Source organism: Echinops telfairi, unplaced genomic scaffold (assembly GCF_000313985.2).
Source record: "Echinops telfairi isolate 266 unplaced genomic scaffold, ASM31398v2 ScPeMD7_7400;HRSCAF=8409, whole genome shotgun sequence".
Lineage (NCBI taxonomy): Eukaryota > Metazoa > Chordata > Mammalia > Afrosoricida > Tenrecidae > Echinops > Echinops telfairi.
This window is the reverse complement of record NW_022111300.1, coordinates 10,283,342-10,309,626: the sequence shown is the minus strand read 5'-3', so window position 1 is coordinate 10,309,626 and position 26,285 is coordinate 10,283,342. Positions and strand designations below refer to the sequence as shown.

Below are 26,285 nucleotides of genomic sequence, written 5' to 3'. Positions count from 1 at the left end.
AGATTGTCCTGTAGATTAAGTTTTGCGAGTGTCTTTGGTTTCCTTGTCTCTCTTTTTCTCTGCACACTTTTAAGACACAGAACACTACCCACCAAACCAAGATGTAGACTATAAACTTTGTGAACTATATTATGGAGTTGACCAAGAAGTCCCATGAGACTGTGGTTCTAATCCCCAAGAGGGATTTGGTTATACCTAACAAGTATCCATGAGTGCTCTCCTCCGGAGTACAGGTGCACACAGTGACATGCGTACATATCCATACACAGCAGCTTTGGGGTTGCTGAGTGGGCATTCATACTGGCTGCTCACTCTATGCTTGGAGGCTTTTCCATTCATCTGCAGATGGCTAGAGCCCCAGCTTCTTTACTATTGTGAACGGCGCTGTACATGGCACCCTCTACTTCTGCCAGTCAAGCTGTATGCTATAGCTCTACTTCGCTCTTACAGTGCCATTCTGACAATGCAATGACAGGGGCTGGCCTTAAAACTATCACTTTCTTTCCTAATCAAATGGGGAGAAGGAATGGCCCCTCTGCCCTGAAGTTGTGGAAGGAAAAATAACTTCCTGCATAAGTTAATCTAAGGGAATGCTTATAAACTAGTAAAACCACAAATTTGCACAAGGCCACCAAGCCTTTTTTGACCCGTGAGTCGGAATTGACCTCCTGGAAAAGCAACCGAGTTTGAGCGGAGCTTAATGAGGATAGAATTTTGGTACAGAATGATGGAAACGTTTTGGAACGAGCAAGTGGCGCATGTATACTTCAAAATGGTTAAAAGGGATATTCTATGTTATACAGATTTTTTACCACAATAAAAAATTGTGCCATAGAATATTTATTGATATGAGAAAATGTTTACAATATTACACTTCTATATGAAATTTACAGAACACAAAACAATATATACAATTTAATACTCTTATCTGTGGAAAGAAAAATATTCATATGTACAAAATCATGCATCGGAGAAAAATAGAAGAATGTATATACCAAATGTCAACAATGGCCATCTCTGGATAGTGAGATTACAGGTGATTTGTGCAATTCTCTCAATAAATTTCACTTGTCTTTCAAACAAGACCTGCTTCATGCTGTTTCTTGGTGATGATCAGTTTGATATAAATCTCTTCACACAGGTTCTGTTTCATGACATACACCTCCAAAGTATACTTTTGATGGAGCTACTGCGATTCCCATTTAAAAAGTAGATGCTACTTGAGCTTATATTGGCATGTAGATAATAATTTCAATTACTAGAATGTACTGTAAAATATGCCATAGCATAGATCTGGCTATAAAAATTATTATTTGGAGAATCTGAAAATCCTCTAATCAAGGGAATTTTTAAATAGAGGGGGGAAAATAAAACCTTACTATCATTAGTTAGGGTCTCCGTATTGGTCAGAGCACGAAATAACTCAGGGTTAAAATTTGAGAATTTTTCATCTCTCTTTCTTACTAACTAGCTGTCTTTAGACAAAAGAGCTGATATTTTTAGTCAGTAAAATATGGTTAAAACTTTGTAGAAACACACAAAATTAATATGTATATATATTTTTAAATAAGGGTAAATTAGAATATGTAGGGGGCTCTGTTTTCTGTAAAGACTTATATTAGCTAAAACAGCCTGTAAGACTAATTTGATATCGCAGAAAAAGGAACTCACCTTTCTTTTCTGCAGCACCAAACCCCTGCTGTTTTACATCTCTTTGTACATGTCAAAATCGTAAAATTATGTTAGTTAGTGAATGGTCTCTAATGTCTTTAATTACTTTAACAGGACCTAGGACAGTTAACTTTATAGAACTTGAGGTAATGTGGGTCATCTTCTGATGACTCTCGATAACTGACAACACTAAACACACTAATAATAAATATAACTTAATTCCTCAGACTCCATCTTAATGTAAGCCTATGCATTAGATTTATGTTAAAAATATCAAGTAAGGATGTGGGATATTTAAAAGGCAAAACATCAGCGAGAAGGAAAAAACATCTCCCTGCCCCTTTTCTCTGGCACTGTCCATGCTGTGGTGCCACCCAAAGTTCCTGTTCCCTCCCTATTGGGAGCAGAAGCCCAGGCAAATGTGACATCATTAGTTTTTAGCAAGTGTTTACAATCATCTCCCAAAGGAAATAGATAAGGACTTACTACATCTTAAAAGTAAACTTATTATCCAAATGCCTAGAAGTAAGTTGAATAACTTGCAGATGGAAGCAATCAAAGACTTAAGGAAGATTTGATCGGCTCGGGAAAAAGAGGGGTTTTTCTTTGTTGTCTCCATCAAAAAGGTTTGTTCCTCCCCTTCACAAGATCATGGGATTGACAAGGTTTTGTCTGGAGTGGGAATGGCAGTGTGCATCACATTTTTTTTTAACTACACGGTGTATTTCTGCTCAATTCCGGGGTCATTCTGCCACCCTCTGTCCCGTCCTACAACTGCCCCACGAGCCACCACACAGCTTCCAGTCCAGTTTCAATTCCTCCGTGAAAAGCACAGAAACGTACTTCCAGGTTATGAACAGAAATCAGAAGGTGACACGAACACATTTTCTGGGGTGGGAGAAGACTACTGACACGCCATATTATTACTCTACAAGAAGTAACTCAAAGCAGGTAGAGACTAGATAATCACTGTAAAATTTCACAATCACCAATTTGCTACAGAAATTGCAGTGTAACATTGATGCGAACAAGTATGCAGAGGAGAATCCTCAGCGCAGCACATTAACTGCAGTGGCTACTCCTGGATCCTCACTTACAGCCATTACTCAGTGGTGAACACTATGGAATGAAAGGGAACAGACTTGGGAAATAAGTCACAAGCAGAAACTTGCCAAGATCACACATCAAGGAGCAGCAGAAGATAATACTAGTTTAACAGCAGGACAATGCCAATGACGAGAAACCGGATAGTTATATGCCTCTAGGGATATTTCTTCCCCACCTAACAAAGGTACTTGACATGTGACTGGAATGGACAGTTATTTCAAGTACTGTCCTGGGCAACTGCTACTTTCCTAAAATTAGATGAAGCTGTAATTACGTTCAAATTAGTTTTCTCGAATAAGCCTGAAACACACATGGAAATCTTATAAGTTCTCTACTTTGGGCAGATGAAACACTATAACCAAGGAAGATAATACTGGTATACTGGTGTTCACAATGAATTGGCTGACTTGAGCAGTCAGGAATTTTCTCACTGCACAATGTATATTCTCTGATGACTGAGACTTGGATGTGACTATAGACCAATTGGCCTTTCATGTAGCTTCAGGGATCAATGCTCGCTCCTCTTCTTGTCCTTCTTCACTTTCTTGTTCTTTCCCACAGCCTTCGACGACTCCTCCTGAAAAAAGACACGAAGGGATGCGCCATCTCCCCACGCACAGGAGCATGCTGGCTTAGGGGAGACCTTCAGTACAGTCACACGGGTAGTCATAATAATGAGGGCATCAATCAATTCCACGGGTGTCACCCTTCTATTTTACAGGCTGCTTGCACTTAATAAGCCCTGGTGGTGACGTGGGTACACCTCGGGCTGCGAACCACAGGGTCCGCAGGTGGCAATCACCAGCTGCTCCACAGGAGACAGACGGGGCTTTCTGCCCGGTCCTGTAGGGTCCTGTGAGTTTGGAGTTTGGTTTTCGCTTAATAATCTACTGTAGTATTTTTAAAACAAATCAAGAGTAATATAAGAAAAATACGGATCAGATTTGTGTAATTTAAATGTTATTGAGTCTATTCACTCTCCAGAGTTTAAATAAAATGAATATATTTAAAATAGGAAACAAAATGAACTCAAAATACGAGGAAGAAGATATCTAAAGGCATGTGAGTCCCTGGGGTTCCCTACCACAGGGCTGCTGGCAGGGTTCACGTGTGAGTGACTGTTAACAGGATTAGTTGTACTTGTCAAAGCTTGGCATCCCAAAGTGGGGATTGGTTGGTTTGCCCATCCTATTGCATAAAAGTCATCACTGAAGCAAGGGAGGAGCGAGATCTCACTACCATCAAGAATCCCGAGCCAGCAGTGGAATGCAGTCTTTGGACTCATGAGATCTGGGGGTAAAATCTTTGACACAGAGGAGTGACCGCAGCAGTCAAGAGTCGGAGCAAGGAAGAGAAGGGTGGACTTTCTGGTTCGCAGAGCAAGCACAGCTGAGTGCCTTTGCGCAGGAAGCTCACTTTCTAAAGGGGGTGGCCCAGGCGCTCCCATGGGGGAGCTAGATTTGCTGACCCACAGACCAAGAGCCTTTGGGCTAAGGCTTATGGCAGAGTGGTGTGCTCTTGGCACATTTATGAGCAGAGCTAAAAGAGCTTTGCAACACTGCTGGAACAGGGCAGAGGCCAAGGGGCTGTATACAGCCTAAGGGCCCATGACCAAAGGGAAGTCAGCTTGTGGGCATGGCTGAGGAAAAGTTGTCCTGACTGAAGAACTGTGTCATGCACCTACCTGACCCTGAACTGTAATCTGCTGGTGTTCCTAATAAAGCCCTTATAGCATGAGTGTGGTGGCCGAAGTTGTGTTATGGCCACTGCAATCAACAGCTGAACTCGGTTGAGAAGTAAAGCGAGCTGCGGGAGGGATAGCTGTTGCTATCCCTTGAAGAAAGAAGAAGGCTGGAGGCATGCCTGCCTCCTGCCTCAGAAGAATCGGCCTTGGACTGATTCTCCTGCTTTCGTATGAAGTCAGAGGTCAGATGCAATCCCCAGGCCGTTTTTACAGGCTCTACGACAGAATAATAAAATGCAGAGCATATGCTCGTGGAGAACATGTAGCCAGTGGGACTTTGGCTACTATTTCTCTGGGCTTCAGTTTTAAGAAGTGGGAACTAGAGGGTCTTGGAAAGTTTTTGTAGTTGCGAAACTCCATGAACCTCGGAACTTAAAGTTCAAGGCCATTAAGTGATCTGCCCAAGGGCACAAATGGCTAGTCACATCTGCTAACTAGAACTTGAATCACCAACTTCCTAGTCCAAAGATGATTCTAATGTAGCACACGCATCCTGACTCGGTCTTAGTTTTCTGTTTTCTGTTTTGTTGGGCTTCACGGACACCAAGGAAGAAACGTCCTATGTACGTACATGATTAGTAACCACTCACCGGCAGACTTATATAGTTCTTCTCCAGAAGTATATTTCTGGCACAGTTGTTGATGTGCTTAAAGCGATCCGGTCCTATCAGGATGCCTCCGTACCAGCGGGACACAATCACCAAGACGTTCCTCACATTCAAAATCTGTGATTTCCAGAAGCATAAAGAGTTATACGCATACAGCACACATCTAAGTGCAAGTGTTAAAGTAGAATGAAGTGACCCATGTGCATACTCTCATTTGAAAATCCCAGTGATCTCATGGTGGAACCATGAGCATGAACAATGAGTCAGACTATTAACAAATGAGGGGAGGGGATATTAGAAGGAGGAGGCAACCTGGACAACAGACACTGTTCTACCCTGCCCTAAAGTCCCAAACTTTGGGGGAACTGGACAGGTAGGAGGCCGCCCGGGCAGGCTCCGTCCCAAGTCTTCATGGTTTTAGCCAGCAGAGCTCATTTTATCCTTGGACCCCAGAGCTAGGCAACAAAGGCAACAGAAGAAAACCAGCTGTTGAAGCATTAATGGGAGAGAACAGGGGCTGCACGGGCCTGCCGGCGAAGCCCTTCTCTGTTTTTGACGTCCAGTGCCTAGGTCGACAAGGTCAGGTCTGGTGAGAAAACAACCACCGCATACAACAGCACAAGTCTCTATCACAACAATGTGATGACGAACTGAAACTGATGAGGACAATTTTAAAGAGGAAAACAACTACAAAAATAAACCAAGTAATCACACACACAAAAAGACCAAGCAAAAGTACTCTAATTAGTATATGCTCAGAAACTTTAGAAGATAATGCATCCATAAAACCAGAATAGGATATTGTGACAAAATAGAGATGGAAAAAGAACTTTGGAAAATTAAGTATGTGCTTGTTTAAAAAAAAAAATTAACAAAAACCACTGAAATTTAAGAGAAATTGTGGAAGATAAGAACATCTCAGAGCCTAAAACAATGCTATAAGAGAACTTAATAAACTGACATTGAGTTCCACAAAGACAGAACTGAGAAAACAAAGGGTAAACAATTGTCAACTGAAAAGAGAAGCAAGCATTGCCCAGAGTTGAAAATAATTAGGTTATTGATGAGCTGAAAGGGCCTAGAGATGGTTTGGTGCTAGAATTCTTACCTTGTATGTAGGACTCCTGACCAACACACTTCTACAGTCAGGACTGATGTCTCACTGGAGGCTTCTGCACTGCTAAGATGCTGAAAAAGTCTCAGCATAGCTTCCAGACTGAGACTGACCAGGGAGAAAGACCTGCAAACTACTCCTGGAAAAATCACTCAATCCTATGGCTCACAAGAGCCCGATGCTTTTGTGCCTGGGGTAACCCAGGAGCTGGGAGATGGCAGCCAACAACAGCATGGGCTGGAAAAAGCTAGAATGCTCAGACCTCGGGATTAAACGTTTGCTTTTCACTCCATAACCCCATAATTGCACTTAATTGAGGTTTACAAATTAACTACTAATGAAATCAAAGCTACGTTCTACAGCTGGGCTGATTTAACCTATTTCTCAAGTAAATAGCTAAAGAGCTCTGCTTAGTTGAGACATGTCATGGCTCACAAGAACAGAAGTCAGGAGGCTTGACCGAAGCCCCTGAGTGGGAATCTACTCAGTGGCAGTGGGTGTGAGCTCGAGATTACCTCCATGAGGTGGAGCAGACGCCCCCCAGCGGCTGTCTCCCCGTCATCTTCACAGTCCTGTAAGAAGGTCTGCTTGTCTTCACAATATATTCTGGAAATACACAACGTAGGGTTGCACTTTAGTACCTCAAAACATTATAATAAAATTTACTCCTTCATGTTCATTTCCATGCATCTGATTACTTCTAAAGTCAGTACATTTTTCATTTTTTTCTTCCTCTTGAACTAGAGGAGACATTGGATACTTTCCCCCCTGATGATTTACTATCTAATAGATATTGTCTTTTATTTGGAAAGCTAGGGATCAAACAGTGCTTCCTTTGAATCAGAAATGCTATTGCGGCAGGTTTACACACGTCAGACTTCCCCTCCTTCATTCAAATCATTTTACCCTGATGATGTGACGTCATACAGTAGTCATTCAAGAATGTTTATTGAGTATATACTGGACAGAGGAGCGGTGGTGGTATAGTGGTTACTTGTTCTGCTATGATCCGCAAGGTTGGAAGTTTGAAACCAGCACTTCCATGGAAGAAAAGCGGGGCTTTCTACTCCCCTAAACAGTTATAGTCTTGGAAATCCAAAAAACGGCAGTTCTACCCCGTCGTACAGTATCACTATAAGTTGGCACTGACTCTATGGCAGTGAGTTGGGGTTAGTTTTTATACTGTACAGAAGCATTATAGGAACGGGCTTCAAATAGTTTGTGGAAAAAAGAATGAAAAGATAGTAACACTTTTCCATGAACTCATTGAAGCCCCCTGGTACATAGCAGGCCTAATGAAGTGATATAAAAGTAGGGGCGTACTCCTGTCATCAAAGAGGTTTTATAAAGTGCACACAAAAGAAGGTCAAAGAGATAAAAACCAATTTTATGGTGTGCACTCTCTTCACACATTACTTGAAGCTAGTATTATTTTCTGTCTTCTCCATTCTGGGTAAGAATGAGAAGAGCTCTTTTTCTCTTTATCATTTTCCCTTGGATGGTTATCAGTATGAGAGATGAATTATACTCTTTTTACCCTTTTATATTATCTAGACAGTTAATACTTGGAAAAATAATGCAGTGCCTACAATGGAGAAAAAAGCTAGGCAGCTAAGTGCTAGAAATACAAAAAACGAAAACCGGGCAGGTCAAAGTCTGCCATCTAGTGGAATTCCTTGGCCTCCCCAACTGGTATCATCGAGGATCTGGCTAACGCTCCCAACACACAGTGGACAATTCCAACTCATAGTGACTTTGTAGGGCAGCAGAGAATGGTCCCTTCGGAGTCCCAGGCTGTAAATCTTTATGGAAGCAGACCATGATTATCTTTTGCCTAAGGAGTGGCTGGTGGATTGGGACCACTGATCTGGCTAGCAGTGGCGTGTTTAACATGTATCTACATGCCTGCATCAATTATATGAATTGTATTACAGCAATAATAGCATTCGATAACTGTTGACTGACCGGCTACTGTCATCAGGCTCTATTAGTTAGAGTTGACTTCAGTTGCAGGAGCCTTGGAGGTGCTGTCCAGGAAGCACACAGGTCAGTGGCTTCGACCCCCCAGCCAGGAAAAAGTGGTGGCTATGTGCTCCCGTAAATGCTGATGGCTTTGGGAGTCCCACGGACGGTCATTGTTGTGTGTCAGAATCTGCTTTTGACACCTGAATTTGCCTTGGCTTATTTGAGGAAAGGCAGTACTATTCAGCCAATTTTATGTGACAAATTTAGGGTACAGAGGAGTAAGGGGGTGGTAATGAGTTACCTCCTTTACAACACATTCTAATCCCTGAGAGCTCAGTGTGATACTTCATTTTCATACTGATGACTCATCAACATTTTGTTGAGGGTTAGTCCTTAAAGAAGAGATTATATAACAGAGATTTTTTGGGGTGGTGGTGGTAAATTTTGGCATTTAAAATGTATGCAAACTCAGTAATATTAAAACTCAACTACCAAAAGTGGTGGATGTTATTTCTGTAAATTTTTTTTTTGTTTCAGGTAGCCTTGTTTTTACTAGTCTCAATCACATTTTACATTTGAACCACATTTCTATGTTGATAATGATTTTAGGCCTGAACCATATCCTTTCAAAGGTGTCTTGGTGGCATAGGTTGGTGGTTTGAACCCACCAGCAGCTCCTCTGGAGAAAGATGAGGCTTTCTGCTCCAGTAACGATTCAAAATCTCAGAAATGCACAGAGGCAGTTCTACTCTGCCCTACTTGGTCACAGTGTGTCAGAAAGGACAAGTTGGCAGCGGATGGGATGTCCTTTATCAAGCCTGCATCTATTTGTATATTAAAAACCGTGTGCTCTTTGTCTCTTCAGTCACAAAGGAGCAAAGACTTGTCTAAAAACCTCAGTACTCAAAACTAAGAGGCATGTGGTAAAAGTTGCACTTTTAATCCCCTGCTAAAGGGAGGTTAAATTGAAAGGTTTACAAGAAAGACTTGGGGGTGGGGGTGGGGGGGTAATATGGCAATATGCATCAAAAATTCAAAAAACATCCACACTTTTTGATTAATTCCACTTATAGAGACCTATTCTTTCTCTTCATTATGGCCCTGACTTCATTTCGAAAACAGAAATCTAGACAACCAACGTCTACCCTCGGGAAATGATCTAAAAAATACAAGGACTATTTTTAATGGTACTGAAAACCTGAAACACAAAAGAAACAGTTAAATATATTGTGATAGAGAGCCTCAAGCAAATATTACACAGTCATTAAACAGTAACTATAAAGCCATTATATAAATATATATAAATGCATCTTTTAATTAAGAAAAATATATGAGTAAAGTATTGGAAAAAAATCAACTTTCCGTTGAAAAGACAAAAGGGGAATATATAAAAATATTATTGAAAGTTATACTTAATAGCAGAAAAGGGCTCATTCTACTTCTAATTATTTTTTTTCTTTTAAATAAATAAAATCCACATCCATTACTTTCATTTTGGAGAAAAACACCATATAAGGGTATTTTTTAAAACCATCCATGACTCCCCCCCATTTTTTAACAAATTGTACATCTTTAACACAATGTTGAGTGCTCACCTGTAGGCATAAATGTTGTGGGTGGCATTAGCTATTTTCTTATTCTCATACAATTTGGAAAGAACCATTTTCACCTTAAAAAAAAAAAAAGCATTGACAGAAATAAGCTGAGGAATGTTTTTCTTGGCTCTGTAAACAAATGTTGGAACGCCATCTAAAGCCATGTCAGTTAACAATGATCGTTGACACTGTTCTACACTGCAGTCTAAAAACAAGGAGTACCTCTAGACTCCGAAAGATCCATCTTCAAAAATGCCTCCTAATTTTAGGGACAGGAGGTAGCTAGCCACTTGCATATGTGCATGAAAATGTGGGGTCCTGTGTAGGGACTCTTACGTGTGAATGTGAGGATTTCTAAAAATTCAGTTCTGCAAATTTACCCAATGTATGCCCATCCAATGTGTACAATATCGGCCTGTGCCAGATGTTATAATACCAAAATCTGGAGTCCACGGAGGTGCAGGGAGGAGGTAGCACGAGGGAGGTCAGAAGAGATCAAGTGGTAGGGAGTCACTCTGCATCAGAAAGGAAGAGGAGGTGGGGCAGGAAGAAGAGAGCTCATTCGGAGGAGACAGCATGTGCAAGGACAGGGACAAGGGTTACCATTTAGCACATAAAAATACAATACAGGATGTCCAGTTAAATTTGAGCTCCAGGCAAATAACGAATTAATTTTACTGTTAGTCGAGCTCACAGGGTGATGTTTATCTGCAATTGAAATTTAACTTGGCATCCTGTACTTTTTCTGGCAATATTAGCAAGAACATAAAAGAGAAAGGTTTGGGAGGTGAGCAATGGTTTTATGTAGGTGTAACAGAATGTGAATGGGTAAATGGCAGATGTGTCAAGAATGACAAGCTAGGGTCTTACCACCTAAAATTTAGTTGCTTAGCTTAAACTTTTTCTTGTAGACCACAGACGTCAGCAAAGACTGGAGGGCAGGGGAGTGATACACGGCCAGACTTTTCAGAAAGGTCAGAAAGGACAAGGAGTATGGGACATATATTGGAAGCAGGGAAGACTAACCTGGAGACAGGGAGACCAATTTGGATCACAAGCTGTGCAATCTTGAGTACATCATTTTTAACCTTTCAGGTCCTCAGACTCCTGATCAATAAAATGAAGTAGACAACGGTCTCTAAGATGTTTCAGCGCTCACAAATTATGATCCTATAAGTCTAAGCGGCTATGGCCAGCAACAGCAAGAGGAGCCAGGATGAACAGGTTTAGAATAGAGGACCCCTGGCAACAAGGTTGTATGCAAGGGTCAAAAGCAGGATTCCTGGGAGAAGAGCCATGAAGGGTGGGTGTGCCCAAAGCTGTTATCTCCACTACAAGTCAATGCAGAAAAGAACTTCCCCTTCGGGAGACTCAAAGAAAGCAAAAGGGTAGCCTTTCAAAGAACTGTATTCCTAAAAGTCAGGGTTTGAGAAGAGGTTAGCGCGTAGTTGCAGAGACCAAAGGCAGAGATTCATGCTTCAAAGCCGTGCGAAGGTAATGAGAGTTGCTTCGGTTTTTAATTCAGCTTTATAGGTAGTGGTGACATTGTCTCTTACATCAGTAAAGTTTAAGGTGGCTAGATTACAGCAGCAAGGAAGAAGGGATTTTCTGGAAAGAGTGAGAAAGGCAGAGACCTAGGAATACAGTTTTTGACTGAAACGTCTCCCAAATTGTAGCAATAGGTCACTTAAGATCAGAAAGCAGAAAGGAAAAAGAATTCAGGTAGGAAAGGGGCTCAGCCAGTCTGTCCACTGCCCGTTAACTAACGGGCAGCAATGGGGCGGACTCGGTTTCAAGGCTGCCTCTCGGTCAGACAAACAGTCGCCATACGAAGCTGGGTCGTGCCATGGTGGTCTACAACCACCACAATGGGAGATGGTTGTTGGAACATTCACTAGAGGGTTAGGTTCTAATCAGTTTACACACCATTCTGAGAGATGTGACAAAGAGAAACACAAGAACCCATTACATGAGTCACAGTAATTTGGGGGTTTAAAAAAATGGACAAATAATTTTTATCTTATGTGAAAATTAAACGTAAGAGTAAAAATAAAGGATACTAAAAGTGAAGGATGTTTACTTAAATTCGCTGGGTAAGACAACATCAGGGTGAGCTGGACACAGGAACTTTACCTGTTGGAGACAAACAACAGGGGCCAAGTGTGCCTGGAAAGTACTCCTGCGGTCAGTGATGGGAACGCCATGGTCAATGGGAGGCAACTCCTCGGCTTCTAGAGATGGAAAGAACCCATGGTTATGCATTCTGTGCACATTAAACGAATACTGAGCACCTGGCCTTGGGAGGGCACAGCATGAGAGGGGAGAACTGGGAAAGAAATGTAGATGGTCTGGCCCATCTACCCATACAAACTTGTTAAAGTTGGGCTTAACACCTGTCCTCAAAAATACACTTGAATTATAACTTGAAGTGAAAAGTTGGCCAACACATTGCCCAGTAGACAAAGTTTTTTAATGAAGTCACCCAATAGTTTGGGACTCACACCCTGGGTTGTTGCAGGAGTATAAATTGGTAGGTACAACATTAAATATTTTAGAGTATAAAGGAATTGTGGTAGTTACATAATTTCATGTCAACTTAAAGATTTATAAAAATCTAGGAGTAGAGTTTAGCCTGTTAATCTGGTCACAGCCTGATGATATCACTTGAAGGTGCGATTGAGAGATACAGCTCTCCGGAGGCCAGCCTCTCGCTCTGTCTTCACCTTCCTGCTTGCTGGCCACCGTGGGAGCTGCTGGATCCCTGTTATGCTTCCACCGCCATTGGATCCACAGGACTTTGCACCCAGTGGCCTGTGATCTTCCTGCATTCTGCATGATTGCATGTGGCTGCATGAGTCTGAAGAGGGACTTATGAACTCGTATCAGACTTATGGACTTGAAGACTTGGACTGGGCTGGGATGTTTTCCTGATATATAACTATTTCTTGATATAAAGCTCTTTCTTACACATATATTAGTATCACTGGATTTGTTTCTCTAGTCAACCCGGCCTAGCACAGGAGGCCTGAGACCCAAAGGGTGAGAACTGTTGATATAACAAAATTCATTTGTCCTTCCTACGACTGCTGACTGCTGAGCCGGAATCCCTGTAACTTGAGATTGTGTCCCTGCTAACAAAACTGTTCCGACGTCATATCAGGGAATTAAGTATATCAACAAGGTATCATGCACCCACCGGTATGCCAATGAGTTCACGATTCCATTAACCTGCTTCTTTAGAAAGAACAGTCAGTTTCTCACCAGAGGTAAGTTATTCAGCGGCTCAGTGGTTCATCTACCTCAGTTTGGATGAAAAGTTATTCAGTGAAAATAATTCAAAGTTCCCTCCTATTTCCAGTCACTGGTTGGCTGAATCTCATCAAGTCAGTTTGTGTCTTACAATTAATGGGGCATATGTCAACCAACATGTGTAAACACAATGCCGGAGAGGTTTAAACATGTCAAAAAGTCATCACACTGGTGTGTGGCAGGAACAGGACAAGAAATCAGGCTCAGTTTGGATGCTCAGTCTTACCCTGTTCTTAAACTGATTTTGACCTTTGGACAAATACAGCATGAAGGCCAATATGAACTGGACGCTATTTATTATTATCACCCTTGATAATGGTGGAGTCTGCTTTTTTCAAACGAAAGCTTATATCCAGTCCATAAAGACATAAATGAATGGGAGCTACTTGAAACATGAGCAGGATCCCAGGATTTTCACTAAATTTCTGTCCCATCCCTCTGAATAATGCGTAATATTACCACCCTCCTCACCTCAAATGAACCCAGATCGTAATATTCTACCTGCTTTGTTTTCACTCATTTCAGGTTCAACTGCTTGAGCTGGAGTTTCCGAATCAAACACTTCAGTGAGCTCTTCCTCACTTTCCACCTCTTCCTCTTCAGTTTTCGACTTCACTTCGGGTTCTATGTGGATATGAGATAGTATGACTAGCTTACCAAGGAAAGTAAGAAATCACACTTAAAAAATGACTGGGTCTTGGTGTTTAACCAAAGAGTAGTGCAATTGCATTTTCTACACTAAACTGTTAAGGAGCAAAAGGTAAATTTGCACTAAAAACTAATCGAAAGACCAAAATAAATACTTACTCAATGGAGAGCCTTAGAGAACACTCATGAGCTTTCCTGAATACCAACTCTTATCTTAATTAGTTCTGCAGAATTAAAAATTCTTCCATTTTAACATGCAGACAGAAGAAAATTCTAATGTAAAATGCTAAAAAAATTTTTTCTAAAAATTCAAAATTAGCAAACGTACTAAATAAATGAATAACTCTAAAATTGGAAGAGTGCCTAAACAGAATTACAGGTAGAGAGGGGAAAGTACCATTTTTAAGATTGGTAATTACAAAAACTTCCTATCAGTTAAGTGATCTCAAACTTCTGGGAGATCTAGTAGATTTTACTGGTGTGCATTCTCTTTTGCAATTGCCCTGCATTCTAAATGGCAGGTTGGAAATTTTTAAGAATTTTAAAAACCATTCTTCTCTAGAGAGGTCCTAAAATGCTATAAAATCAGTACCTGAGTCATAAAAAAATTGAAAATATTTCCAAAAAAGATTATTACATGGACATGATACCTTCATGCCAATTAATACTTTGTCTTGAAAGTAATAAAAAAAATGTTTGCTTCCGTAGAAAATGGTGACATGCTCTGAAAAAGATAAACTACTACCAAATATATGTGTGATAATTCTGCTAACAGAGTGGTAAGTAACTGGTTCTCCGGGCATATCCTTCTGAAAATTTTATAACAGTTGCTTTTTTTTAGTGTTGCTTTTAAAAATGCACTCTTTCCCCTTATTTAAAAACAGTAAACCAGTACTAACAATAAAATTTTACTTGGAAATAAAATCAGATTAAAATAAGTTAGCTTCTTTTCTAAAAAGCATTTGTGACAAGCAGAGCAAAGATGAAGATAATAATCAGAAATGTTAGCAATTACCATATTGCCATATGCTTACAGCCAATAAAAGATTAATGGAACTATCAATTTCCAAATTTTCTGAACTCGGTTAGGTGTACTGGTTGCACAACTTTGTGAATACAGTAAAATTGGCTGAATTGTACACTCTCAAAGGGTGAATATTAGTTTGTTAATTATACCTCCATTTTTTAAAAATCAATTTTTATTTCCTTGCATTGGTCACTATTTTTCAATGTTCTTTTCCTACAAACACTAGATTTATGTGAAAGTAATGTCTAATTTATATAGTACAATAATTCATAAGGCATATTACAAGGTTCATGTATGTTCATATAATCTTAAAAAAAAGTAAAAAACAGGGAAGTTTGACCTGTTCTTTAGCCATCAAACTACTTTTCTATAAGAATACTCTAAAACTAAAGATGGTAAACCTGGTCAAAGAAATAACCATGATTATATGACTATGCCAACTTTTCAGAGAAGCTTACATTCTAATACATACACTCAACAGAGCAGAATACAGATTTCCATCTGTAGAATATCGACCCAAAAGTTTATTTACTATAAATGTAAAAGAGCATTGAGCGCATTTTCAATCCTACCTGGGTCTGTGCCCTGAGATTTTTGTATCAGGAAATCTCTCACTTTCTCCACCCACAGGTAAAGAATACTCTCACCAATGTTCTGTCTAAATAGAAGCCAGAAAACACAATTACTTCAGAAGCTTACCTTCTCCAGCTCCGTCGTCCTTCTTAATCATCAACAGTGTATGCACAACCGAAACACGCGTTTCAAAGAGGAAGATAAACTGTACATTTAAAATTCCAACGGACTTGCAGAGTAACACTGCCTTGAACAAGTGCGACCACGGAAAGGAAAACCCTGGCTTGAACTGGGAAAGCATGAGTGTGACAGACTTTCTGAGGATATAGTTTCCCTACTGATGTCTACTCCTTGCTTGCTTTTCGGAACTTTTTGACCAATCTCAACCCACCCATTTGGTATACTTCATCTTGTATACTTGTTTCCACCAGGAAAATGCCATGCGTTGGGGGAACTTCCTCAACTCACTAAGGGTATAGCCGCCCTCTTTCGTTTTGGCAAAATATTCTATTGTCCAAATTGAGTCATTTATGTTGAAAATTATGTTTGGCTACCTTGGGTAACTAAATTAATCTCAAAGGCTCACTGGGAATAAGAATGGCTCAGGAGATTTGCCCAGATGGCAACAGCAATGACATACAGGCCCAAGTTTCAACTCTCATTGTAGGTGCGTTTTGATAGGTATATTTAAAGGGAATCACGCTACCTAAGAGTAACGCCCTCACCCTCCTTTCTCTAATAACTCCCCTTAAGACCAATGCTTTTCTTTATCACGACTCGTCAGCATCCACCAACGGGACCGTCCACAGCCAGCATGTAGAATAACATGGGTTAGAAATAGAGCATTGTATGAAGGTAAATAAAAATGATTGCTACACATAGAAATTTTTATTAAACAAAAAATATCACCATATGAAACTATTGTTTCCATGTCTTCTGTTTGTGAAGCTTCTCACTCAGCATGAAGCATCAGAGAAATGTCCCTGTGGTGGTCAGTTCCCAAGCGAGCCCCTTCTTTTCCAGTGTTTTATTATTAAAAGTGGAGGCAGTTCTCCAGCCTTGGCGGCACTGTCGGGTAAACACTGGACTGATGACTGTACGGTCAGCGCCTCACACCCACCAGCCACTCCACAGGAGAGAGGAAGCTTCACAATCTTGGAAACCCTCTGCAGGGTTGCTGAGTCAGAATCTACTGGAAGGCAGTAGCTCTGGTTTTGGTAAGTTGAGGCAATTCTAGAATCCATCTTAAGCTTCCCATTAGCCAAATACTGAGCTATTTGGCCAATATACAGAACCAAATATACTGAGCCAAATACAGAACCTGGTGGTGCTGCGGACTGAGTGCTTGGCTGCTAATTGGAAGGTCGAGTTCCAACCGCAGACAGCTGGCAGTTGGACAGCCTCATCACTGCTGGGAGTCAACTTGACGGCAATGGGGTTTGGCATACTTTCCTTCTATCATGGCTTCTGCACGATCTTCGACAAACAGGTTTGGTTGGTTGACTTTCCTCATTAATATTTAGCACAACTCTGAACTCATAGTCAGTGGGAAGGAAGTTGTGATGGGTGTGTAGGTTTGCTGAGGAAAATGAAAATCGTTATTTCCCTAGACCCCAAAATGCTGCCAGTGAAGGGGATTTTTTGCTGGTTTCAATTTGTTGCTGTGTTGCTTGTGTTTTCTCGTGATAATAGCTTGTTCCTAGCTAACTGTCCAGTAGAGGTTGTTATGACTCTGAAGAGATAGGGTTTCCACACTTTGGCTGCTATGGTAAGGAGATCTTACAGATTCACAAACACACGAAGATGCACTGAGCATGGAGCTCTGGTTACTGAGCTTCTTCTTCCTACCCTAAGTGGTCCTGGAAGGAAGTGTGCTGATTCTTACAGATTTCAGTACACAATTTGAGACAGTCATTAAATATCGAGATCCTATGCTTTATGTACAAAAATCAAAATGATGGTAAAGCAGATAAATATAAAGACTCTGGCTCCAAATTTATTTCAACTTGAGAAAAAGATCAACTTTAAAAGCCAAGGATTTTAGTTTATTTTGAGTCACTCTTCTTAAATAACTTCTCTCTAGTCTAGCATAATCCAAACAAAGTCAGATAATTTGGGACTCTAATTTTCCTTTGACTCTAATTTCTGCATCTTTAATGTCCCAATATTTTTAATTTTTTAAAAAAACGTTCCTTACCAAAATGTACTAATATGGATAACTAGACCAATCACTTGATCTGAGTTTCAAAATGGCGTAACTTTTATGTAACTTTTAATAAGAACATCAATAACGATAGCTGTGAGTATATGCTAAAGTGCTACATGGATTAAAATCCCAACAAAGATGGTACCTTTGTAATAGGTGAGAACATAGACACAAAGAAGTCGCACTTTTTCAAAGACTGACTTCCAGAAGCTTCACTCTCCGATGTTAAATTCTTAGACACCATGGCACGGCAAAATATGAAGAGTTGTAGGGTACTAAAATCATTTGCTTGAATTTAAAATTATTCAGTGGACCATCACAAGTTCAAATACAAAAAGAAGAAAATAGTAATCCTTTTCATTGTCTTAAAACAAAAATTAGCATGTTTTAAATGTTATTTATGTTTTATTACAGTAGTCTTGATTTAAAAGTCACAAGCAAAATATACATGCAAGAATACGGTGTGATAATCAAGTAGCTCTACACCAAGCCATCCAATCCCAGGTTACCTTCTTTACATGTTTGTTTTAGCCCTTCTTCTCCATCTATGTTCTCATTGCCTTTATTAAAGGAGGGCCTCCACCAACCGAGTTATGGATCGCTCTTCCTGTGGGATCCCTTCCTGCACCCTCTTCATGGATGATCTACTCCCTTCTCCACAATCCCACTCTTTCTCCATGTTGTCAAACATGGCTGCTTAAAATGTCCAGCAGACAAGATAAAACCCGGACTGCTTACTTCAGTTTACGTGGTCTTTTTGTCTTACACTTCTCTTAAATTTATACACCTGGCATCTTAAACTGCTCGCTGACCTCTGAAGATGTCAGGTGGCTTCACAGCAATGAGACTGTATCCATTCGACTTCCCCCTGGTGATGACCTAGCAAAACGTACTCAGAGGTCACTGTCATGATGTAGCCCCCTTCTCTAGGTCCTCATCACATGTCCAGAGTTTGGTGTGAAGACCTCCATGAGTGCTGTTATAGCACTTGGCCCCAACCCTCCATGATCATAGCATTCTAGGGGTAAACATCTATCTTTATTTTTAACTCCCCAAAGCTTAGTCGAGAAGCAGCATATTGCCAATGCTGAAAACGGTGACTGAAGAAAAAACATTTTCTGCTTTCATATCTCTCTTCATAAGACAGCTTATCTTTTATTTATTGAGATAAAAACCAAGTTTATTATTTCAAACGATGACAAATAACCAGAAGTGTTATAACATTTTGAATCATAATAAAAACTGCAAACACTAAGAACTATATTCACCCATGTAATATTAGTATTACACTAGTAATATGTTTCAGGAATGTTGGTTGTGCTTTGAGTTAAGCACTGGGCTTAACTATGAGTTGAAAGACAGGATGATGGTGGATTGGTTTGAATGCTTTTCCACTTGCTGCCCCTGCTGGAATAAATTATGTGTAAAAATACAAGTCAACATTGTCACAATAAACCTTTCAAAAAAGAATATACATTTCTATTTATGCTCCTGGTGCGAAAACAATACCAACGGGACTGGGGTTTTCCAAGTACTTTTATTAAAAAGAATACAGAATCGTCTCTATTGCACCCTTAGAACAAACTACTTTGAAAGCCCCAACCCTTCCTAAATAATAAATCAACTGAACTCTTAAAGAACAGGGGTGTTGTGTCCTGTGGGAGTGTACATCTTAGTACAGGAGAGCTTCAGGAAAAGGCAGGCAGAAAGCCATTTCAGACTGCACGACATTGCACATGGATGGGACTGATGATCATGGTAAACATGGAAGCCAAGAATGGAAATATTTTTAAGAAAGGCGTTGATACCACTAAAGGCTTGACAAGTCAAAGTAGTAGTGAAAATTGAATGTCAGGTGGACAGTCGGGTCATCACCAGTAAACAAACACAGTATGCACCCCTTACTTGACTTTCTGGGCAAAGCAAATTAGTAATAAAGGATTACAGGAAAAAAATATTGGGAGAACAAGAGTAGTGGCCAATTACAACTTTGGGTTGGGGATGGTTAACAAAGTCCAGTTAATGGAAGACACATGTCAAGGTGGTGAGATTACTAAATGGGGGGAAGCCCATGGTGAGATATCTAAATCTTGGTTACTTTTAGTCAGAGGCGTTCTGGTGGTGCTAGGTTATGTATTGGGCTGCTAACCACAAGGTCAGCAGTTCGATATAACTGGAGAGTGGGAGCGTGTGTGTGACAGGACACACCTATATCTGTAATACCTGTATCTATAAATATAACCCTATTTAGAAAATAGGGTTTTATCACAACTGTAGCAAATTAAAGCCCTTGCACTGAAGGCTGAAATGCCCTAGTGTTAAGAAGCAACATATGATTACTATTCTCAAGGATAGAGATTTGGAAATCATTGCACTTCGGTTTAAATCTCTTGCTTTGAGGGTGCCCAATAGAAGCAACTCAAGGCTACCATATATCTGCTATTTTCATCTAATTTTTAATAAAGTTTTTTCTTTTAATGATGTCTTAAGCCTAGCATAGTTCTGCTTTTGTGAAACAGCATTATTTAAAGTTTTTCCCTATCTCCAATCTTCATTGTTTGTATAATGACCAGTCACTTAAGTTTTTAATCTGGATAGGTCAACAATCCCCGTCTTTTGGTCTAAAATGCTGTCCTAAACATGTATACTTTCCTTTTCTCAACCATGTTTTAAATTCTTCAACAATGGCTAAATTAATACTATCAATAGAATTACCATATGCCCCATGGAGATGATTATCATATCCCCAATAAATGATAATGATCTATCTAAAGTGACCCAGGAACATAAACCATATATATATGGATTTTTTTAGCTCACACTTAATATAGCCCTAATCTAAGAACAATTAGTTCTTACGACATGGTCCTGTTCGATATCTGCCCTCATGCCCACTGAAGATATGGGTGCTACAGCAGTGTGTGGTGAAGAAATCAGATTGTGTCAGGCTACCAGAAAAAATAGTGTCTGGAGTCTTAAAGACTTGCCTTATAAAAGCAGCCATGTAAGTGAAGTGTCTGCCAAGTCCACATAGAAATAGCACACAAGCTTGTGTGATTTGAGGGTTGTAAATAATAAAGTCTTAGACCAGAGGAGAGAGCTGTATTAGAGCTTAACTTCTGAGCACCGTTTGCAGAAGCCTATGGATGGCAGTGAAAACCCAAAATCCATTTGCTGGGTCCCCATTCTGATTAAGTGAGTTTCCTCTGGCCACAGACCAAGAATGGAAGTAGCCTAGCTACCAGAAGAGTGCATTGGAAAGTAGCCGGTTGCAGATGTAGTTAGGTTAAAATGTAACACACTATCACTTGATTGCCTTTTTGACCATTTTAAATTTGAGTTAATAGTTTCTGCTTTCTTTTCAATTGACATGTTTCTGTCTTTTGCTAAAAGTTTTTTAATGCTTTTCTGAATAAGAAATCCAGGATAGGTAATCTATAGATAGTAACTGGATTAATGGTTTCTTGGTGGTATGGCAGGGGAGGTTGAGGGGAAACGAGGAGCCAATGAGTACAAGAAAGAAGTGCTCTAAAATTGATTGTGGTGATGATCGCACAGCTCTTTTTAATATGATGGAACTATTGAATTGTGTGTGATGCAAATTATGTCAAAACTTTAAAATGGTTTAACTTGAAAAAATAAAATTTAAAAAGTAAGGTTTTATTATGGTAGTGGAATCATGGCAGAGTAAAGTAGGTACACATCATTTGTGAGGTGTTTTAGTGAGTGGGGTCTTATAAAAAGAACAGAATACACACAGTGACACAGGGGGAAAACAGACAAGTACGCGAGGACCCATTTATTAGCAAAGGAGTGCCCAAGATGGCCAGCAGCCAGCAGGAATTCTGGGAGAAACCTACAGAAGGAATCAACACAATCAAGTTCCTGTTTTTGACTGTAAGAAAATAAGGTTTTGCTCTTTAAGGACACTCAGTGGTATATTTTTTTACATCATCCCAGGGTGATTTGACAGTATGCCCACTACTCTTTCCCATTTCCCATTGCTTTTGAAATAAAGGTGAGCATCGTTAACCTAGACTACAAAACCGTGCATGAGTTCCTCTATTGTCTCCAGGGCATTCTCCCATCATGCTCCCACCTCCCCCCTCCCATTTCATGCCACCCTTATGCTTTCTGAAATGTGTGCCCAACTCCTTGACACAGAGCCTTTGCTCAAGTTGTGCTCTCACTGGAGTTACCGTCACCCTAATGAACTCCATACTTCAGTCACACAAGATGTCCTGGAATAGCTCATGTTCTGTTTGAAACGTTTCAGTACTGTATATCCTTCGTTCACTGGAGGGTATTCATAGATGCAATTTGCCATTTATTTTTATGATGCTGAATGACACTTTCCCCAATATATCCTAAATCCCAGAAAAACAGGGATTCTGCTTTATCCTAACCATGCATACTCCGGATCTAGCACAGTGCTGCTATATCATGAATATTTGTTTAATGAATGGAAAATACACTAGAGCAATGGATTCTAAGTCCTATGGCCCCAAAGAAATTTCCATTAAAATATATATATTTGATAAGGAATTAAGCTTAGGATACTGCAGATACAAATTTCATTCTACCTAGCCTATGAGCTGTATTCTCTGAGTTTACATTCATAGTTGACCAAATGTTTTTATAGTGATTAGCTCTTAATTACTGCATTTCCACATTTGATTAGAAGTCACATTAAATATATATTTAAAATTCCACATATAAAAATCAACCTTCAAGGCCTCTTTCAGTGCATCTTTTCTTTTTTAAATGGAAAGGCTGCTTAACAAAAAAGGCACTAACACAATCACGGTTTCAACAAATGCCCACAAAATAATCACTACCAGACCTTATTTTAATCACCTGTCACTTACATATATATTTCCTCAAGGCTATTGGATAAATCCATACGTTCTTGCCCTCTAAGCCAAGGAGCACTAAGATGAAATAAAACACAATAAAGAAGATTATTCAAGGATTGTGTTTTTATCTCATACAGAAATTAGATTAAATCACACGCTTTAGTTCACTTTTGAAAATGATAAATTTTCATCCATATGTTTCTATAAATTTATACAGCTGCAAAATGCTTTCATTAGCATAAACTCATTTGGTCCTTGCAACAAGCCATGATAAAAATCTTTATTATTTCATTTTAATAGTTTAAAAAATAAGACAGGTTTACAGAATATCATAGACTTGTTCAAGTTTGTACAAATGGCAAAATAGGTCCTAGAATCTCAAGGTTCCCAATTTTCTTCTGATTTCTCAAAAAACAAGCTGTTTGTCACATTGTTTTAGGAAAAAACAATTTTTTTTTTAAAAAAGGACTGTTTACCAGCATTCTATAATTCTATTTATCACCTACGGCAACTAAAAATTTAAATTAGAGCTATTATTAATAATATACTTTATTGCTATGGTTTCAAAGACAGAAAGAGAATCCTACTTGTAGGTCAAAAATATTTTTAGTAATCGATAGTTTTAAATTGATACAATTCTGTGCCTTACAGGTTTATAAATCTTCCTCAGCCAAGTGGGCAAGGCAGAAGTCAGGGGCTCAGAAAGATTAAGCCAGAGCTGCTAAAATGGTTGCTCAAAAACAGGGGGGGGGGGGGGGGGGGGGGGGCCCGGAAGCAGCATCTGCAGCGTCATTTCTAGAAGGCAGGCAGTTTTAAGCGGAGGATTATCAAGGAATGACTCAGAACTGTCTTAATGGTGGTCTAGGTGAAACCCTTTAAGGCAGCGTCACTTTCTAGATGTTGAGGCTAGATGACTAACAAAAAGGTTGCCCCAGGGGTTGTGTGGGTGCCAGGCTGGAAAATCTGCACCTTTCCAGATAGCCAGCAAGAAAAACCTTGGGGGCCATTTTACTCCCACAGATGGAGTCTCTCAAACAACGTCACAGACAACAAACAACAGGTTGTCTAAAGGAGGAGGTTTCTTTCTCTGGCTCTAAAGCCAATTCTGTGCCTGCGTCATTCCTCCAAACCTGTGATTCTCCTTTATACAAAAGTGGCATGTTTCAATGTGCTTTCATAAAATTAAATTTTCTATTTAAGTTCTTTAAAATGTAGATAGAAGCTAAAAAAGGGCATTTTTAACTTCTGTATGCATTTTAAGAATAAAGGTCTTATATAAACACAAAGTATAGTACAGAGAAACGATCTTTGAAAAAATAGCATCTTTTGATAAAAATATAAATGTAGAGAGATATTGCTTACTTCAGTTGATAAATGGGTGGAGCTGTACTTGGGTATTCACTCGGTAGCAGCACCTATGAAGCAGTTTAAAAACAAATCTGGGTACACTTTATCATGGATCAAAACCTCTATTTCTAAAGCTAGTCATCAGTTAAATCTCTAGCTTGCCAGTCTCAAAAAACAGAACCACTGCTTTATTAAATCTCAGCAGAGAATTCCTTCCTGGAATTTCTGCTTCCCTACTGAGTAGGCCTGAGTGATGCAGCAATTTTTTGAGAAGGGGCCAATCACTGCTCAGAAATGACCAAATGTGAGAATAAACGTAGGGAGACAATGGAAAATGAGAACCAAAATTAGAGGTAAATGTATCCTTGACTTAAATGGCTTGAATGGCACGAAAACAGCTTTTCTAGATGTTTCTGAAGATGTCTACTTAAATCCTCTAAAATTTAAAAATATGGCATCCAGTTTGAATCGATGATGCAATAGCTAACACAATAGAAAATCATACACATTTCCTTGAAAATCAGTTCCTATTATGAAAAAGATCATGACAAAGCTCGATGCAGCATCCTTGATGGTAGAAGGACGAGCAGTCATCTTGATTGCATTCTAGTCAACAGCCTCTGGGTTTAATAAAGAAAACAGCAGCAACCCTATGAGTCATCTAAATGACCGATTCTTCCTCCGTACTGTCAGCCATCTTGCCAGGTTTAGGCACTCACCTATTAATTAGATGGGCAAAATAAATGATGGGGAGGGAAGCTCAAGCCTGTCAATGGTACATTAAGTGCATTCTGATGAAAAGAATTGGAATTAAACAATAAGAAATAAAATGAAACTACGTATTAAAGCGTGACTTGAAGGTGATCCAAGATTCAATTACTGATATGTTTAGCTGATCTCTGACAAGTCGTCACCACCACCACCACCAAAAGAACAATATCGCCCCCAAATTTGTCAGTAAAAGAATAATGGTCAATCACACAGAGTCAATGCTGAAGTGGAAATGGTTGTAGAGAAGGGGAAAAAAAAAAATACCTGCAAGCAAAGGGTCCATTTGGGATTTTTTGTAGTGTCATTAATTCTAATACAAAATATTTTGGCACACTCATCAACGACACACCATTCATCGCCATATATAGCAGCCATTGCTTCAATTTCCTCATTCTGAAAGAAGTTGACCAGGGAGGGGAAAAAAAGTCAACAAATTTACATACCCTAAACACCTTTTTTTCCTTCCTTTTTTGACCCTTCTCCTCTATGCGGTATTTGCATTTATTGTCACTAGCCTACTAAAAAGAAAAGAAAATCTATCTGTAGGAAGAGACCCTGGATGAGCCGCACCCGATCAATACGTCCTGCTTTCTGGGTGGTCGCCAGACGCCGCTGGATTGCTGGGACTTGAGCCTGGCTACATTAATATGTTTTGGCTACAATATATATGCACATCCATACCCTGCCGCAAGACTCGAAATTTATAGGTTGCAAATAATTTCTCTGCTCTACCTAGTTTTTAACAGGCAGGTGCCCAACCCCCCAACTCCCAGTCAGGTTTTACCACGCATCCGCCTTATACTCTGGATTTCTTCTTCTTCTTCTTCGAATTTGGGTATGGGGGCTCGGTGGTAGTTGCGTTGCTTTTGGGGGGGGGGGCTAGCATACCCTTCCCAAAACTGTATAGGCTTGGGATTTAAAAAGACAAACGACTGGGTCTGCAGATGAGAAATGAGACACCAGGGATGCACCTCATTTTCCAGCCCCCCCACCCCATCTCCCATTTTGTCCGCATAGGCCGGCGGGAAACGCCTTATCAAATGCCCGCATCCACCATGCACCAGGGAAACCTCAACACTAAGATGGATAAGGTTCGGTGGGTCTTCGGGGAGCCCTAACATCTGTGCGACCACCCATTTCGCAGAGGTAGAAACAAGGGTTCTCAAAGGGCTGGTCCCAAGCGACTGCGCGGCAAGCAGAACCCCGGGCTTCGGGCTCTGATGGTTGACGCACTATCCTTGCAGAAGGTTGGCCGCGACGCCATCCGAGGGGAACCCACTAGTGACGGGGGACCGCCAACCCAAGAGCGCTCGGTGGAGAATCTGCGCCAGAAAAATGGAGGATGGCAGACAAGACGACACAGCCGGGAGGTACTGGTGGGGCTGGGGGTGACCCCGGGCAGAGGACCCCTCAGCGGAGGCGGCCCGGGGCAGCGAAGTGAGGGCGAGCCAGAGCTGGAGGATGCGCGCCGGCTGGGTCCTCACCTGCCTCTGGTCGGCTGCTGGATCTCCCTCAGCCATCTGGCCACCACAGCGGTTGGATGGAGACTGCCAGCCCAGCTCCTCTGCGCAGGGGCGGGGCACTGCGGCAGAGGTAGTGCGCAGGCGCCAACTGGCCTGACCCGGAACTGCAACTCTGGGCACCGCGGCCCGCCCTTGTGTGTTTCCGGGTTGCAACGCTGGCTCGGGCCACTTGCCCGGGCTTCATGCCCACACTCCCTCCCTTCGCGAGCGAAGGGTTCTGT

The 26,285-nt window shown here is 40.5% G+C and overlaps 1 protein-coding gene across 2 annotated transcripts; it reads right to left on the bottom strand.

Annotated features, from left to right (window-relative positions):
• Positions 1 to 824: 824 nt before the first annotated feature.
• On the bottom strand, positions 825 to 26,113 carry IMPACT (impact RWD domain protein). Of its 2 annotated transcripts, XM_004702914.2 has the most exons (11): positions 26,026 to 26,113; positions 24,806 to 24,934; positions 23,786 to 23,838; positions 22,436 to 22,498; positions 15,361 to 15,446; positions 13,615 to 13,737; positions 11,938 to 12,035; positions 9,805 to 9,878; positions 6,760 to 6,850; positions 5,113 to 5,247; positions 825 to 3,355 (listed from the first exon to the last, which is right to left on the bottom strand). In XM_004702914.2, the coding sequence occupies exons 1-11, from the start codon at positions 26,059 to 26,061 to the stop codon at positions 3,287 to 3,289; spliced, it is 957 nt and encodes a 318-aa protein (XP_004702971.1). In that variant the 5' UTR covers positions 26,062 to 26,113; the 3' UTR covers positions 825 to 3,286. The 2 variants fall into 2 exon arrangements, with proteins under 2 accessions (XP_004702971.1, XP_045152041.1); XM_045296106.1 differs by lacking the exon at positions 24,806 to 24,934 and having other exon boundaries at positions 26,026 to 26,076.
• Positions 26,114 to 26,285: the final 172 nt, after the last annotated feature.

What these genes read in the sequence shown, in the direction of transcription:
- IMPACT (XM_004702914.2), bottom strand. Translation starts at nt 26,061, where the DNA reads ATGGCTGAGGGAGATCCAGCAGCCGACCAGAGGCAG. An exon ending in ATCTCAGGGCACAGACCCAG is followed by an intron (nt 13,738 to 15,360) that starts GTAGGATTGAAA and finishes ATATCCACATAG; the next exon opens with AACCCGAAGTGAAGTCGAAA. An exon ending in GTCTGCTCCACCTCATGGAG is followed by an intron (nt 5,248 to 6,759) that starts GTAATCTCGAGC and finishes TGGAAATCACAG; the next exon opens with ATTTTGAATGTGAGGAACGT.